At 41.6% G+C, this 18,817-nt stretch overlaps 1 protein-coding gene across 4 annotated transcripts in view; it reads right to left on the bottom strand.

The window, feature by feature from the left end:
- The window catches only part of LOC146642059 (SH3 domain-binding protein 4-A-like), a 50,412-nt gene that overhangs the window by 29,336 nt on the left and 2,259 nt on the right, over positions 1–18,817 (bottom strand). For 3 of the 4 annotated variants that reach the window (XR_014909646.1, XM_085398620.1, XM_085398619.1), the window contains 2 exons: positions 11,312–11,479; positions 8,323–10,676 (listed from right to left, as the gene is read on the bottom strand). Coding sequence is in view for 3 of the 4 variants with exons in the window: in XM_085398620.1 (XP_085254746.1) it covers positions 8,323–10,676; positions 11,312–11,435 (2,478 nt within the window). In the remaining variant the exon portion in view is untranslated. Of the gene's footprint in view, positions 1–1,577; positions 2,199–8,322; positions 10,677–11,311; positions 11,480–18,817 lie in introns of those variants that run through there. The other variant, XM_085398621.1, reaches the window with a different exon arrangement.

Raw genomic sequence — 18,817 nt, 5'->3', positions numbered from 1 at the left:
TCCTCCTCTCTTATAACAGAAACCACAGGGCAGCACAATGAACCAATGACATCCCATCAAGATGTAGATACTTACTTCCAGAGTTTGTACCCATCATCGATCATCAATCTTTAACCCGTCTTTGTTCATCCTGCTTTCCTCACACATCTGTCCAAGGAAGTCATTAACATACACAAGTGACCTTTAGTATGACCTAAATTTGATTATAGGAAACCCACAACATATTTAGTCATATAATCCCTGTGTTGCTGGTTGTATCCTGATTCGGACACACCGATTACTGTGGATCTGGCATTCTTTCCTGCAGATCTCGTCCAGCTAAAGTAAAAGCCAGAGAAAACAATGAATGCCTTGTTTGTTAATCGAGGATTTTGAAGCCGCTGGTTCTCATTCAGTGTTTTGTTGAGTAACAATTACATAAGACGAGCAATTTTTTCCTTTGAGGAGAAGATCTGGTAATTCAAGCCTCAGGTCTTTTGTTCCTGCAGCTTGATTAACACAATTCACCGCTCTCTGGGGAAAACCTTGCAGCAGGAATTTTTCACAACAGGAGGCAATAAGGTCCAGATGAGTCTGGACATAAAGCCCAGAGATAGTTTTAAGGAGTCCATGAGCTGTGTTCAGGGTATGATGACAAATACACCATAAAACCTCATCAACTGAACAGACAAATTAGGCAAACAAATGGTGACAGCATCATAATACTCAGTCTCATTTGTCCAATAAAAAAAACCAATGCTATGAGGCAAAACCATAAAAGATGTAAATTTAGTACCAAAGTCAAACGCCTTTGTTCTGGAAGATAAAAGATAATGACTAGCGGTATAATGCACATAAAAAATTAAGCACCACTTCAGGCAGCTGGTTAAATACTGAAATATCTACTCATTGAGCCATCTTGTTGTGCAGCCAAACCTTATCCAAACCCACAGAAGCTATGATTACCTGAAGTCCAAAACAAGAAAAGACATTTTGGATATTGGAAATCTGTCCATTCATTGATATATATATAAAAACCTGCCTGCCAAGAAAGATTCAAACTTCCAGGTTATCTTCCATATTGTGTAGCCCACCTAATGTTTTCCTCACTGGAATCACTGATGGCAATAGAAGCAGAAATCACCAGGCACACCACAATACAATACTATCGCAATATTTCACCCACGATACGATATTACTGTAGTTTTTAGCATTTTGTGATATGATGAGTACTGCAATAACATATATTTTGACTTCATCACCTTTTATCATCTGTAAATTTTTAAACTTTCAAAGTTGTATTCACTCAGATAAAGTATCTCTTTGGTTATTTATTTGATGAAAGATGAGGGTGTCAAGCATACCAACACCGGCACTAAGACGATCTGCAGTTTCTATGCTTGGACTGAGATCAGACTCGTGTTTTTCAACGCTACCATCATCCAAATGCAGAGTTAGTCAACAACATGTTTTGGTTTAAGTGAGAGGAGAAGAAAAAAACTCTTTGATACATAAACACAAATTATTTGAAGCATGTAAACGAGGAATATTTACTATCATTTTGGATCTGTGAGATGGGTTTTCTGTTTCTCTGCCACATAAACCTAATTTATCCTGGTTTTCACAGTTCATCACCAGCTGCTGCAACTGCCGCCAGCTGTTTTCAGCAATACTTAACCTCATATTAACATCAACCAGCTCCCTGTGAATTATCAAACTATAAAGAAGCCCATGCCTTAAATCCACTGTGGAGGGCAAAAAGAGGCAGTAAAATTTACAGAGAGGAAAATTGAAACTTAAAGACTTTAACCTCTTCTAGTGAGGAACACAAAAAGTTACAGTCAAAATTTAAATATCAGACTGACCTAGAGTATGAATGAGTACTTAAAAGGTATAAATGTTCTTTAAATTTCTTTGCACCATCATAAACTCTCTTAGGCAGCTTTCTTGTCACGTCTTTAAGTCGTCTTCAGGAATAGTTCTGCAGGCTTCTTGACGGGCATTCAGAGCTCTTCTTTGGATGTTTCTGCCTTTTGTTCTGTTCAAGATGACCCAACACTGCTTCAATAATGTTGAGGTCCGGGCTCAGGGAGGCCGATCCATGACTGATAGTGCTCCACTGTGTGTTTTTCTATCCAGGTATGATTTTACTGCATTGGCAGTGTGTTTGGGATCACTGTTTTTAGATCCTCACCTCCTCTGTACATATTGAAGATGATCTGTACCAAAAACATCAAATGTTTATTCATCACTCCATCAGACCTGTTGCCACAGATTTTCACTCCAGTTCTTGTGTAATTTGGGATACCTCAGCTCCCCCCTGTTTGCCTTGTTTAGTAACAGCTACTTGGGAAACGTGAAAATTGTGCTTTTGTGACAGGCTGCTATTGACAAAGTGCCTAAAGATACAATTTTAAAAAAGGTTCTTTGCCAAGTTGTCTTTTATGTGTAAACACAACACTATGTCACCCCTGTCATATTTTTTTTTTAATTGTTAAGTGGCTTAAACAAACAATGTGCAAGTACAACGACTGGACTGGAAATTAGTGAAAAAGTAACCAATGTCCCCAAAAAACCTTGAAACACCTTCAGAAAGCCAGAAACTATTGCTCAAGACAATAGCTCAAGGCTGGCTCAATACTTTTGCACGGTAGTGTATTATTTAAATCTTTAAATATGTTTTTAAAGTGAGCTTTTAGGCCTGAGACACAGGCTAGTTTTATGAGATTTCAGTTTTCAAAGAGACTTTAAGTGTAATTCAGTTCAAAGAGCTTAGCAATCAGACATTTTTAGGTTGTTGTTGGTCAAAACAGGTCAAAGGCTGTTTTTCTGCAGCAGCATTCAGCTAGATCACACAGAAAAAACAAAACAACCCTTATAATACATCAGTCTAACTCTGTAAACCATGTGGACAAATCTTTCTATTGAGGTCAGCGGGACACATTTCTAACTGTCCTTGGTGATGAAAGGAAATTGCTGGACTTCAGTGACAGACGTGCGTGTATTTGTTTCATTTTTCTGCGAAGATTTAAAAAAAAAAAAAAAAAAAAAAAGGTTTAGTGGAGTCAAGGATGAAGTCTGGCTCAGAGATAAGAAAGCCAAGACACACTTTGTCCACACAGCAAACTGGAAAGCTTCAACAGGGGTAGAGCTGGGCGATAGAACGATAACGATATGTATCGCGATATAACCTTTTCTTGATAGAAAAATTAAACTATCGCGATAGACCTCGCCGCTCTTGTCCTCTTAAAAAAAACCAAACCAAAAAAAAAAACAACAGCCAATCCAAATTACGTAGCGCAGAGCCGAACCAATCACAGCTGCAGCTTCACGTCACGTGACTTGTTACGTACAGCACAAGTGCCAAGCCGCACATGTGTATTTGTTTGGGAAGCAGCCAGCCACCGTACCACCCGGGTAATGGAGGAAATGAGTGTGAGAAAAATCAACCGAGTGTGACCGAAGAGAAAACAGATGATGGTTCCAATGCCGGAGAGATTGTCGAACGGAAGAGCCATAGAAGTTCCGTAGTGTGAAGGTATTTCGGCTATTTCAAGTCTGACAAAAAACAGAGTAGCGTGCACTGTAAATTGTGCCGAAAGCAAGTCTGGAAATACAATAAACTGGTGCATGCGCTACGTCCACACGTACCCGGGTATTTTTGAAAACTCAGATTTTTCTATGCGTTTGCACCTTTCGTCCACACGTAAACGGCGTTATTGGTCACTGAAAACGGAGATTTTTAAAAACTCCGTTTTTGCATTTACGTGTGGACGAGAAATACGGGCAGCGTCAAAGGTGTGCACATTTTTTGACGTCACACTGTGCGCCACGTTATTGTTTCAGTGAAATGAATTTCTACAATACTGTTACTGTTAATTCTACTCTCTGCAGTGTTTAAATGCTTACATATACACACAGTTACTGTCCGTCCACACATACGACTCGGTTCTGCTTCTATGCCCCAGCTTTGTTTACTTTTTCCCACCGAGGCTTCTAGACTTCTGATTGGCCAACATTTCTTCACGGTTAGGAATCTAGCGCCACCTGCTGCTTTGGCATGTTCATAGCAGCGTTTTCCTTCATTTCTGCCTTTATGTGTGGACGGGATTATTTTTTAAAACGAAAACGGAAAATCTCCGTTTTCAAAAATACCCGTGTACGTGTGGACGTAGCCTCAGTCTCTGACTGGAAGCGCTAATTCGTCATTCGGCTTTTGTCAGACTAAAGTAACTGTTAAAACTGTTTGAAAAGCTAAGCTATACAACAAGGAGAGATTGAGAATTTCCTTTTAGTTCTCAGTTTATTTGATATTGACAAAAGTTAGTAAATTTTGTCTGTTCTTCTGTAAAACAAACTAAGATTTATTTTTAGAATTAATATTTTGTTTCTAAGTGGAATTGACAATTTAGTCTGTGGGGCGATCGTGGCTCAAGAGTTGGGAGTTCGCCTTGTAATCGGAAGGTTGCCGGTTTGAGCCCCGGCTTGGACAGTCTCGGTCGTTGTGTCCTTGGGCAAGACACTTCACCCGTTGCCTACTGGTGGTGGTCAGAGGGCCCGGTGGCGCCAGTGTCCGGCAGCCTCACCTCTGTCAGTGTGCCCCAGGGTGGCTGTGGCTACAATGTAGCTTGCCATCACCAGTGTGTGAATGTGTGCGTGAATGGGTGGGTGACTGGATATGTAAAGCGCTTTGGGGTCCTTAGGGACTAGTAAAGCGCTATATAAATACAGGCCATTTACCATTTGTTTGTTCTATTTTGAAACTTAAACGCTTTAGCGGCTGCCTTTTGTGTAGTTTGCAATATTTGCCTTTATTTATCTGAAAAAGTCTCATGTTCCTTAAGTACATCTACCCTGTTGAACTTATTATGGGAAATAAATATTTAAATAAAAACAAGCTGCTGATTATTTCACATTTTACTTGTGAGCAACGGCACATTTAAATCTTACAAATATAGTTATTTGGCTTATATCGTGATAGATATCGTTATCGCCTGAAATGAAAAAAAAAACATATCGTGATATGAAAAAATCTTATATCGCCCAGCTCTAAACAGGGGCTGAAGGTATTCACCAGAATAAAAGCCTTTTATGAAACATAAAAGAGCGCTCCTCCTCTGCAGGATGGCTGATTATGGGGCTGATGATATGACTTACAGCCATACAGCTACAATCAAGTTACCCTGGAAAAAAACCCCAAAACAAAACAGTGAGGGAGAATGCATCAGGAGAAAATGAGCAACAGCTACACTTCTAAATCCCATTTAGGAAGGCGTTCCACCTCAACCTGCTCCGGCGGCCGTGACCTGCAGTCGCACCGAGCTGTAGCAACAGCGCGTGCACGCTTCATCAACTCTGCTCAGATAAGCAGCAGTCGCAGAAGTACTTTCAGAATAATGCCGTTTGGTGATGGAAATGTCTCAGGACTACTTTTGCTTCCCCCAGGGTGCCAGCAATGTTGGAGAAGAAAAACACATCAAGGCCGCCCTGCATGTGCCTCACAGAGCCGTTCCTACCCCAAACTGCAGATGTTAAGGTTCATTTCAGTGCTTTCCCTTTACAGGATTTTCTTCCTTATTTTCGCCTTCATTTTTCATGTGATGGCCGTTTCCACTGTGAGCCCACCTCAGGCTCTAAGATGAGTTGTTTACCATTCATGTGCGTGAGCACGCACTCTCAAATCCTTCCAGTTCACACCAGGACTGTGTCACACTGTGGGCTACTACAGTAGTGCATAGACATAATGTTGATGGCTGTTCCAGCAAAGAAGCAATAAATCAAATGGCGACTTCTTCTGATTGGCTGAGAGACATGATTCTTTTTGCCACCACAGAGCAAACCTTTTTTTTTTTTTTTGCCTGTCCCGTTTGGCTTACGGATTTACTTTACCAAATGGACCACCCCAGCCTTGCCGTAATGGTCTATTTGATTCACCTTTTATTGTTTATTTTATTTTATTTTCACTTGTTAAATACGGGACAGACTTGACTGGGGAAAGAAAGGGGAGAAAGAAAGGGAAAGAAAAACAGCGGGGAAGAGGGACGGGGAGCAAACCTAATGATGCAGCAATCAACTGACAGCCCTCTCACACTTTGTAATATGCCACATTTCAGAATAAAAGCCCATACTTATTGATATGTTAATGAAGTGCATGAATTGCTGAGCTTGAATATATTCTTCAATAGTCTATAACTGTTGGAGGATTAGAGGAATGGCACTCATTTCACGCCTTTATGTTATAGCTCTGATAACGGAAAATGTATCGATTGTGAACTTGCATTATTCCAAAGGGATTATGCAGCGAAGTGTCCATTTTTCCTCCAACTTAAATGTGAGAATTTGCTGCTTTTTTTTCAAGATGTCACCTTGAGCTCCAAAACTTGTCATCAGCATTATTACTATTTCTGAATACGTTTGTAGCTAAATGACTTTCCCATTGTGGACAAGACCTCATTCTCTAATAGACAGTGTAAGATTTTTGTTTTTTAAGCTCACCTTTTGTAGACAAAAAGGATGGAGTTTCACAACTGTTGAGTGCACAGTCCTGGAGAATGAGGCCATGGTACGTTGGTGAAAATGGGAGGCACTCAAGTTTAAATGTCTTGCACTCAAAGGCAGTGCCTGAGAAAAGAGCATTTTCAAACATTCCCTGCAAGTCTTTTTTTTTTTTGGCCAAACAGAATACCTAGGCAGGTATTCAAGTGTCCAAAACTCCAAATTCATTAGCACTGTTGTTGCAGTTGGACATCCTGTTTTTGCTCTGCAGCCTCAGTAAACTTGAAGTAGCTGACTATGAACCAGTCCTCCATCTGCTGGAGGTTCCTCAAGATCTCCAGACCAACAAGGACCAACACTAGCAAGATAGTGAAACTGGATGTGAAACTGGATGACAGACTCACTGGAGAAGCAGCAGGATGAGGACTAGGGCTGCTCAATTAATCGAATTTTAATCTCGATTACGATCTGGGCTTTCAACGATCATTAAAAATGACTGAGCCGATTATTAGCCCCTCCCTCGTGCTTTACTCTCACGCTGCTCCGTGTGGCAAATCGAGCGCACCTCTTTGCATTTCGAACACGTGTCACAACAATTAAGAGCAGCGGTCCCCAACCTTTTTTGCGCCACGGACCAGTTTATGCCCGACAATATTTTCATGCACCGGCCTTTAAGGTGTCGCGGATAAATGCAACAAAATAAAACTAGTACCGGTACCGAAAAAAATGAAATTTATTCATAACACACGTGAAAAGACCCAGGAAAACCGAGTTAACGATCAAAACGATAACAAAATAACGCTGAAAACCGATAAAAACCCTGAAAACTATACATTTCACACCTGAGCCTTAACTCTCGCGGCCCGGTACCAAACAACTCACGGACCGGTACTGGTCCGAGGCCCGGGGGTTGGGAACCGTTGATTAAGAGGACCCGAGGGAAGCTCGGAAAGCTAAGCAGAAGTTATTTGGAGAGGAGAGTGACTGCCGTTGTTGAAAAGAGAGGTAAAAAAACCTTCAGTGGTGTGGAAACATTATGGGTTGGGGGAGTCAGACGTGGATCAATTAGACATAGTGTGTAAGCTACAGTGTCGTAGCTGCACCACAGAGCAACACTGCAAAGTTCACTAAACATTAATGTTTACATTTTTCATTTCATTTATATTGCAAACATTTGCACTGTTATCGGTATTTGCACACTATTTTATATTATTTTTTGACAATCTTTAAAGTCATTATTCAATACATTGTTATTGTTAAATAAATATCGTCAAATAATCGAGATCTCAATTTCAGTGAAAATAATCGTGATTAGCATTTTTGCCATAATTCAGCAGCCCTAATGAGGACTGCCACAAAAGTAGTAATTCATGAGACAGGAAGGGCTTTCGTTAGCTGGTTATCAGGTTAGCAGATTTTTAAAAAACTGGATACCCTTAATAGCACCCTGATAGCCACAATCTTTGTCTTCTCCTGGCATTAAATCAGGGATCTTTTGCTTATTATGCAAATGTCTATATTATGAAGCCAATAAAAATCAGATATACTTATGTGAGGCAGATCAATCAAGCTAGGTTTATGAGTGGGAAATGACCGGTCTGTGTTCTTGAAAAATGCAACACATAAAGGACTACAAAAACAACGTAAGTTATGGAAATTTCAGGTTTCAATCAGTTTACAGAAAACAAAGAAATAAAGTTATATTCCACCAACTGTCACAAAATCCTTTAAGCTATTTAGCTTCACCAAGATTGGTCTAAGCCATCTATCAATAGACAAACAAGAATATCATCCATTATATCGTTATACTGTAACATTAATACCAAAACTTCCATGACTCTGTCTTACCATCATGAGTTCCCTTTGGAAGGACTTCCTCTCCTTATTCTCCATATTGGTACATTCCTCTTTGAGTTTCTCCAGAACTGATGCCACCTTCTCTGGTTCATTGTCCAACTCAGTCCGACAAAAATAATTCAATGGCAAATTCCCATATCCAAGTGCATCCACAAATGCCCTCCAGCTACCAACGTTCTCCATTAAAACCGTCCTCACAGTCGCATAAATATAAGTAAGAAATTTGCAAGGCTTCAGGATCTGCTCCAGCAGCATTGTGGTCGTTAAGTCCGGTCCACACCAATAAATGGGCTTGACCTTACCCAGAACCAAAACGTTTTTGGCGTGGACAAGCCCCACCTTCCCCTGATAGTATCCAATGTACCATTCTTTGGTCCGCAGCTGCCCTCGTAGTTTGATTTTCTCCTCACTGAGCAAGGCAATAACATCCCCCTTCTTGTACTCCAACAAATAGGTACTTTTGTGCTGTCTGATAACTGTTTTTATCAGTTTCCCAAATTTCAGGTTTGTAATGCACCGCTCCTGAAATTTGGGGTATTTTGAGGTGACAGCTAAAGGTGAGAGGACAATCTTATCCACCTCTTTTTTTTTCAAGAACCTCCTCTGGCCTGTAATCCTTGCGCCTGTCTTTGGCGGTGGCTGTGGGGTTTGGACGCAGAACTGAGTCAGGATACAATCGAGGGCATCTTTGACTTGGACCCTGAGAGTAAAGTCTGAGATACTGCTGGGGTTGTGCGATGTGATCATGTACAGGAGTCTGCTCACTTTCCCCAGTTTTACCTGAAATCCACGAATCATGCCAGCGCCCTCGCTTGCCTTTACCTGGTAGTTGGACATGTTGGAGTACAAACCAACCTTGAGGTCCTGAGGGTATCCCAAAACAAACTGGTGCTTCCCCCACAGCTGGAGGGCCACTGGCGGAGTTGAGCTAGACTGCCGGCCGACTTCATTTACCAGCAAGGTTTTAGGAGCACAGTCATGCCCAAACATGGCCACAACTGTCTTGAAGGATGGGTGAATGTGCTTGGGTCCATATACACCCAAAGTTACCTTCTTCTGCACGTGGTCCCAAACAGTTGTATTGTGGCTGAGGTACTGTGACTGAACCACAACAGCCACGTATATGCAGGGCTCGAGACTATCCAGCTGTACCTGCACTGTATCCTTGTATATGTAAGCATTAGGGATTGGTGTATAAGGCCCTTCTTTAAAATCACTACGAACACAAACCACTTCAGCAGTGTGACAGCTCTCTCTCTTCACAGTTACTGATACCTTCATCTCCAGCGTGATGAAAGACTTGGTCTCCATGTTGCTGAGCTTGAGTTCCACCACAGGGCTTATGGTAGAGCAGTGATCATTATTTAGTTCCAGAGGAGGGTCTAGTAAGGCTTTCAAGGAGATCTGCTGGTGGTCTCCATGGCTAACGTGTCCCTCTGGAATGTGCACGCTTATGTGGGTGTCTGGAAGCTGAACAACCCCTCCATTACAGTCCAACCTGCACACTATGTTGGTCTCCACCGGCTGTGTCTGCCCCCATCCTGGACTCTGACCAAGAGAGTCAAGGTCATGGCAAGACCTGGCTAGTTTTCTGTGGTTTAGCCATGCAGTCCTGAAGTCCTCCCTGCTCTGAAACTGCTCCGGTGACGGAGCCTTAAGGCCCGTGAAGAATCCAGAAGAAGGTAAGGTTGCATTTGATTGTGCTTGTAGCACGGACAGTTCAGACAGACTGTGGGAACGCTTACTCCTGAAAAATGGATTATCCCTGTGGAGGTTAGGTGTAATCTCTTGGATGGGGCTGATAGGGTTAGTACCGTTAAAATTATAGCTGTGAAACCCATTGTTCACGATTGTACTAGTACTAAAGGTGGAGCATGTCGATGGTGATGCCAGAGCATCAAAGAAATTGAGATCTGCGGAGTGTCTCACATCTGCCTCTTTGCAGTTTTGATCTAAGGGACAGATAAAGGGGTTTGCAGAAAAGTGGCTGTTGTTGTAAATTGGAGAGGGCCTTAGGCTCACTGCTGTCCACTCTCCGAGACCTCCAGATTCCTTTAGTCCATCCTCATACCCCTCCCCAGCACTGTCAATCATCCCACTGTCGCTCAGCGAAGAGTTCCTGAAGCTGACCGGCTGGACATATGCGGCTGGGATGTATCCCATTTCTGTGTTGTTGTGGGCATACCACCATTCTCCCCCTGATGTGTCCAGCACATACAGACGATCACCTTTGGAGAATTTGAGAGTGGTAAAGCTGCTCGGGCAATAATCCTTTATGGCAACAACTTCCTGTGCAGCTCCATAGGAGGCTGAAGTGTCCAGCCTTAAGGCACTCGGAGAAGGCACTGAAAAGGAAAAGAGATTACACTGTAGTTGTCCTGATTGCAAAGAGTTTTGTAACTGGTTTGGCCCTACTTTAGGTAAGTGCACTTAATCACTGTGCTGTAGTTAACAGTGCTTGTCTCATAATCAGAGACAGATATAATGAACCAGTTGAGCTAATTAGGTAGTCGTACTTTGGATCTCCCTGAGAGACTTGTATCCAAATGGGTCAGTGGTTCAGTAAAAACAGATCATAAGATAGCCACAGTACCCACAGAACAACCAAAAGCTTGTCTCTAATAATCTGAATCCAACTATATTTTCTCAGGTGTGTATGATCAGATGAAGCGCATAATTTACTGCATAATTTACTATATTTAGATCACCTCATTAGCGTATATGGAGCATGTAAACAAAGCTGTAATGAGATGAAACCAGTGAAGTGAAAGAACTCGGAAATGAATAAACCTATTTTTAGCTGAATAATTTAACTGCAAAAAGATGAAAAGCATAAAAATTAAAACAAATTATTTAAATTCCAGATTTCAAGTGAAATTTAATGAAACGTTTTTTTAAACGAATCATGGGTTTGGACCTCAAAGGGCAACAAACGCGTTGCAACTGCACAAAAGTGGCGTGGCTGCAGTTGGACACTGACCTTTGACATCGCTGAGACTGGCCCCGGACACCCCTTCACTGAGGTCGATGAGCGTCCCCTCAGACTTACATCGAGGCAGGATGTGGTTGTTGTTAGTCACTCTGATGATTCGATGGGCAGCCATGGCCGGTACTTAAAAAAAATGTTGGCTCATCGGCAGCTTTTCAACTGAATGGGAAACAAACATAAAGGATTTAGGGACTGGATGGGAGCACCCAGCCAATTATAAACATTCAAGAACACTCACTTAGGCATTCAAGTAAATCTGGTGCAACTTCCAGAAGCAATGCTAATTTTCTACATCAGTAGCATAGTCAAAGGTCAAAGCTGCAGGAGCAGAAAATAAGGCTGGCAAAGAAATGAGCCCCAGCATGAACAGGGAGTGTTTTTCTGAATCAATGCAAAGAGCAAGTGTGTTGAAGTCGGGGAGAAAAAGAGATGTGATTCATGAGAACAATTGAAAAGCAATAAAGAAATAAATCCAAAACAGATTTAAGTTCTGAGTCACAGTGGCAGTGAGGAAGGTCAGGAACATATTGTAAAGAACAAGGGAACCTCACTTTTATTTCTTCGCAGGAATAACAGAGTGTAGAAAACTCTTTGCATGCTATACCACCTCTATCGCTTCCAAATCCTCAAAACTTTGCAGCATGAAACAGTAGATATTTCTAAAAAGCGAGTCAAACTACAAAAAGAACACACAAATCCAAAGACAAAGAGTATTTAGATATCCTTTATGTGATAGCTGATTGCTCAAAACCATGGATGTAAAAACCTTTTCCAACCCAGATTTAAATCTAGACCCTTTACAAGACACAAACAGATGGCGCAACATTTTGAAAAGACACTGCAAACTTATTGTCCCCTTAGCAACTAACTCAACAGGCTCACTGACTAGCTTGGAGATATGTTTCCCCTGCCCATCTTTATTAAATGAAATGAGACACAATCCTCAAAAGCTAAGAAGGAAACAACAAGGTTTCAGAGTTGGAGCTGTTCCAGCGATCATCATGCGGAATGGGAGGTGTTTGGACAATAACATGGATGAGCTCAGTGAGCTGGTAAAAGAGGAAACTTAGTGTGGACTGACTGAAGTGCTTCATGAAGCGTTGTAGTGTTGTAACATATTCATTTAACAGAGAGTTAAATACATTTAAAGAAATAAGGAGTCTCTTAAAAATAACACACGCACAAAAAGAACAAGTAATCTAAAAAACTGAAATGGTGTAATGCACATTTATACAATTGAAATGACTATAGAGAATACTAATACCAAGTGTGCATGTGTATAATTTCATCTGGAGTCCTTTAGACGTAGGATTTACGGAAAAAAATTAAATCGATCTGTTACTGTATATCAGGAGTCTTGCTGACCGGTCATACAGCCACAATCAAAAGAATGAGCTCAATGATACTTCACAGATATAAGTGGCAATATTAGCTTCCTTCAAGCTTTCCCTCAGAGATACGGTGAGGAGCTCAACCGTTTGAGAGGGCTCAGAGTAGAGTCCTTACTCCAATACACTAAAAAGTGTATTGGAGTCGGTTTGAGTATCTGACTAAATGAATCCTGAGTGCTTCCTGAGTTGAGGTGAGCCCTTGACCAGCTTGGGATTGCCTCAATTCCCCTTCAGAAGAACTAAAGGAGGCCAGGGAGAGGAAAGGCTGGGCCTCTTTGCTTAGACAGCTACCCACGTGACCTGGACATCAATAAGTGGTAGAATATGGATGGAAGAGTTTCACAACTAGCTAGTACTCAGCGTCCAAGAAACTGTAGTCATCACACTAGCCAGAAACTACAGCTTATGTTGTGTGAGTGGGCTAAAGGTAGTGGTTGAGTTTTTCTACACCAAACTAATGCAGCTTCAGGTCCATATTCACATTGCAATCCAATATTACAAAACCTCTGATTAAATCGATGCGACCCCCCGCGACCTTTAAATGCATAAGCGGTACAGAATGGATGGATGATAACAAAACAAAATTGTAAACTGAAGCGTCTGTTATGTACTGGTGGCATCATTTAGTATTGAGAATATCTAAAATATACCTGCATTCAATCCTGTTCTGAGACAAAACCACAAAAATGCAGAAAAACTACAAAGACTGATTTAATTATCAAATATTTGGACAGTTCTGTTCACATACTTCAGGACATGTAGCATTTTTGAACATACACATACAGAAATGCAAAAAATTGCGGGCCAATCTCAGAGGCTGTTTGCACACAGTGCTTATTTTATATCTCAGACCACATCAAGCAAGTTACCAACTTCCTTGTCAGAAATGAGCTGTGATTAAATTTGAAAAACACACAGGCAACAGAGGACTATAATCTGATTAGAGGGGCGGCAAGAAATTGTTTTGCAGCAAAAACGTCCCACGAGACTTTATTATTCCGGCAGGATGTGGCGAGCGGCGACAGTGGGGACATTTGCATTTGCACACTAATGATGCCATTTTAATCTGATTAAAGCAACACAGACTGCAGGAGGCGCCATGAAAATGCCTTTCACTGATTGTCATTATTAGAGCTGTAATGTGTGCAGGTGGATTTCCATGCAGCTCATTTTCATAAAGTAATGCTTTGCAGCTTTCACGCACAACTAAAGACAACACAGCAAATTAGCTGCAGTATTATTAGTAGCTACTGACATGCATTATTGAGAGTACACCAGCTTTTTGCTTCCTCTGAGCAGCTGCTCAACCAAAAAGACTATTGGAAGAGGTTCCTGAGAGGGCTCAATACTAGTTTTGGAGGACAAAATTGTTGGTTTAAAACATAAAACTTCTTCTAAAAACTGTCTTCCCTCTCATCACGCAGCATCAAAGCTTGCAAACTGAAAGAAAACCAAAAGCAAAGCATCAAAAACTGAGCTTCATCTGGGTTGGAGGTTAATCCTCAGTGTAAAATTGTGATATTCACAACTTCAGTGTATCTGTGCACACTGAGTACTTTGTCTAAGGTCCCTACTCCTTTTGAAATTATTGTATTTTCAACTATGTGAAAATCTCAGCTCTCTTTGAACAATGTCTGGCATTGACGATTATTGTTACATGCCGTTATTGTATAACCTTCCACTGAGGAAGTATTCAGATGAAGCTGAGGTGGATTTGATGGACTCATCAGGGGCTTGTTCGACTAAATCAACCTACAGCCATTGTTCACCTGTCAGAAACATGGCTGTGTGTCAGTTTTTCGCCGAACACTGCTGACTAAGCAGTAATTTGATAGCAGGAAGCATCAGAATTAAGAGAATGAGTCAGAATTCAGAATATTATTCTAAGCAAAGAGGGGTGTTTTCAGCCTCAGATTATGACTAGTTTCTAAATCAGGGACTGTGAGGCGCTCTAAAGCACAAGGGGGGAACCAGCCATTACCAACTACACCCTATGATAAGGATCTCCCAAATGGTGTGCTTTGAGCCAAATGCAGCTGTGTCTGAGTGTCCTGCCTCAACCAATTTTGATATAACACTGCAAAAAAAGGCAAGGAAGCAACCAGTTTCTAGTATTTTAAAAATCCTTTCTAGGGGAAGTCCAGCTAAACCCAGACTGTTTGCAGTTACAGCATGGTAGGACTTATTAAAGTGTGACACATCAATGCCGCTGATTGACAGTGAGGAGTAATGAACACTTCTGTGGAGTAAACCACGACTAACCACCAGTGCACAAGTCCCACCACCTAAAGCAAGGAGAAAAACTGGTAGCAGAGGGCGATGCAACTTCTGTCTCGTGACATCAGCAGCTCTCAGACCATGGAGGAAGTCGCCAAACAAGCTGAAAAGGCACTTGCAAAGTAAAAATCCCCGTGTGGAAAAATGTATTTTAAAGAGCGCTAGATCCCACTCCAGAGGCAGATATGCCATTTGCGAACAGTGTGAAAGTGTTGGATAAGGTGATGGAGGCAAGGTAAATGCTAGTAGACTGGCGACAAGGCATCTTGCTGGATCCAGATCTGGCAAAAGGGCAGTCAAAGATGCCTTCATAAGACAACAGAAGATCCAGGCTCAAAAGCAGAGATGACAGAGGTTTTACAGGTGCGGCTCCTAATGTTTTGAATAACCTACCTTTTTCACATAGGATCTGCCAGACTCTCAATCATCAAACATCACACACAATTGTAATGGAAAACGACTGAAACCAAGTCGAGTTGAGCCGAACTGAATAGGTTCCAGTGAAAAAGAGGCTCCAGTATTCTCCCTGAAACCTGATGTGATCTGAGGATATTTTGTGCAGATATGAATACAAGCAAGTCTTGAAATTGTGAAAATGGGCCTTAGGCACAAAAAAGTTTTAAAAACTCTGCACTAAGACAGAAAAGCAAAACTATAACAAGAAGAAGACTGCCTAGTAATCTCAGAGGATAAAAAAGCATCTCTAGCCTGATTCTCAGGAGAGAAAACAAAGCTAAACTCTTGGGGTGGACTAAGACACGCCAGCATTTCACTGGGAATAAGGGACAAAAACCCAATTGAATACTAGAGTACAGTATAAACTGATGAAACCAAGTCAGTGATTAGTGCCAGTAAGAAGGATGAATGTAAGGAGAGGAACGAGCGAACAAAAGATATTGCAGTGTAGGGTTGGGTGATTTCAATAGTCTGATCGTCCTATTGTATTCTTTGAGGCTGCCAATACCCACCATGGTTTCTGAAGGTGGTGATGGAGGGAGGGGGGTGCATATTGTCTCCTATCTATCTGGGCAGTAGCATATTGAGCAGCAGGGCTTCTTGCATCCTCGCCACTGTCAAGGTTGAAATGTTCTCTGGTTATTCTTTTTGTGCTCAGCTCTACTACAGTGGCTCAAACACTAAGTACTCTACCTTAATGAACAATCATTTTATCTCCATTAAAGCTGAAAAAAAAAACCCCAAAACTTCCTCTAGTCTTTTGGTTCATGCGTGTGTTTATTATCCTTGAGTTTTTCAGCTGCTCCGTTGCAAACCTGCTGATATTTTCACATCTGCCTCTCTGGAGATTAAACAAAACTGCAGCGGAGGTGGACTCTCAGATGTGGAGTGTGCAGGGAAGAGAAAGTGGGGGAATTGCTTAATGCTGCAAATGTTCACCTGGAAGCTCCCGCTGAAAGCCGGTCAAACTCCTTTGAGGTGACATTTAATTTTCCTGAGCGTGCGGCTCATCAATAAAACCCCTCCTTCCTGTTCAAAAATGAGCACTCAGCGAGCCGGCTCGGCTGCTATCAATAACAAGCCAGCAGACAAAAATACCGTGTCCTCTCTTTGATATAATGCCACGACGATCAGTGCTAAATGCTGCGGGAGGTGAGGATGGCTCTGACAGATACAGGTGAGGGAGGGGGAGTTCACTGCAGGAGGTTCAGCTCTGAGAAAAATGGAGTGCTAGAAGCTCAAACTTTTGTCAGGGAAGAAAAACCCCCATCTAGGATCTGATGAGGAAAATGACACAAGTCATTAAAAGGACAAGAGAGAAACAAGCTTGTTTGATCGCCTCTGAGAACCGAGGAGATACAGAAATAATAACTCCAACTACAGAGAGCAAAATGATCTCTCCCACTTGTGTTCTACTTCATGTTTGCAGATAAATTTCCAATTCAGAGGCAGTGAAAATGCCAAAACAGCATCTTTTAGAGGCTTTGCAGTGAGCTGCCGGCGCGCTTCTTGGCCAGCCTTTGCATTGCATTCACATGCGAGTTGTCAAAATGTTTACGAGTTATCCACACATTTCGGTCAGGCTGATGGAGCGCAGGAGCGGCGAGCACATCGGGGAGTCGAAAGTTTAATTAGCCGAGAGTGGGCCGGTCCAAATCCCTGTGGATGAATGTAACTGTAATGACTATTTCCAGCAGCCATATGCTCATGGAGACTTTATCATTTTTCCATCATCGGTGTTTCTGATGGGCAGCACACATCTGCTGGCAGGAAAACAAAGCCTTAAACTTAACCTACAATATCTATTGTAGGCAGCAATGTCAGATCAATGCAGGACTAAAAGTCTCCTAAATCAAGATCAAGCACCCCAAAGAAAGCTCCTCACTTCCTCTTGTGCTGTAATTCTCGGAGATCAGTTTAGTAAGATGAAATAAAAACACCTTTATAGGCTTGTTAGCTAAATCTTCAAACAGTAAACATGAGATAAAACCTCCACATTCCATTAATGTGAAAAATAAACACCTCTTTCGGCAAAAGAGTGAAGCTGGAGCCATCAAAAAGCCAGTCTGATTCGACTTTAAGCTCCACTAAATGTCAGCTCTTTCATCTGTTCTGCAGGAAACTGAGAACAGGCTCTCGGGTTTAATTCAGTGCCAACCTCGAGACGCAAACACATTAGGTCGAGTTGAGTCAAGTGGCGACCAGGCCTGCCCGAGGCGATGCAGCTTTGCCCCCAGCATGCACCAGGGGACGTGTGTTTACACCTGCGATGTGGTCGAAATGAAGCAAGAACTCCGGGGCAAAGATGTCCTTGGAAGTTTGCATGCTGCCAAATGAAATTAAAAATGAATGAGGATAACGGTCACCACTAATTAGTGGTTTCACCTTCTCTTTCAGTTGGTTTGATTGGACAGGAGTTTAATGATTGGTCTCTGTGGGCCACCGTAGATGTTTCTAGGAGCCTGAAAGGACAGGGAATTAAACTGCCCCCAAAAAATGCTGATCGTAAAGACTGTATAAAGTGAAGCCAATGTGGAAGTGAATCACACTTGCAAGGCATCCATTTATTTTCTGTTTTTACTGATTCTGATTCTATTACTGGGAATAATTAAGATACTCTGGATGCTGAGTTGTTGATCCACCAGTGTAAGTGGAAATGTCCCTGTCAGTCCATTTACAGTAATCCCTCGATCCTGTATATATATATATATATATATATATATATATATATATATATATATATATATATGCAACTAATTGCGTATTTAATCTGTTTACTTTTTATGGTATGTGTGTGATTTTTCTACCTACCTACCCATCTATCAATCTGTCGACCAACCTACCTACCTATATGCAAACCTATCTGTATGTTCATCTGTCTACCTAACTGCCTAGTTACCTGTTTATCACTCTTTCTGCATACCTACCTGCCTATCCATCTGACTATCTACCCACCTATCGGTCTATCAGCCTGTCTGCCAAACAGTCTTCTTACCTACCTGTCCATCTACCTGAGTCACTTCTAACCACCTGTTTAAGAGTAGGATTATCTTGTAATTTAACCACATTTTAAATAATCAATTTTTTCCCAAACATGACAATGCTAAATCTACCCCTAACCCTAGATGGATCAGGGGGCATCCACACAGGAAAAGAAGTCAATGATCTTCAGCAACCTTAAGCAAAGTGGGCGGATCCCAATGTAAGCTTTTCTGAACTTCAAGGCGAGTGATTGAACTACCAATGAGACCGAAGGCTACAGTTGATTGTTATATCACGGTGTGCTAAATACATTAAAGGGATCTTTTATTTACCTAAATTAATCTTCTCTTAGCTTAAAATGAGCCAGCACAACATCAATGATCAAATTAAA

This window comes from Rhamphochromis longiceps, linkage group LG23 (genome assembly GCF_057381845.1).
Source record: "Rhamphochromis longiceps isolate RC_006_pf linkage group LG23, R_longiceps_female_GT1.1, whole genome shotgun sequence".
NCBI classification, from domain to species: Eukaryota; Metazoa; Chordata; class Actinopteri; order Cichliformes; family Cichlidae; genus Rhamphochromis; species Rhamphochromis longiceps.
The sequence above is the reverse complement of the archived record's forward strand: the minus strand, read 5'-3'. Positions and strand labels throughout refer to the sequence as shown.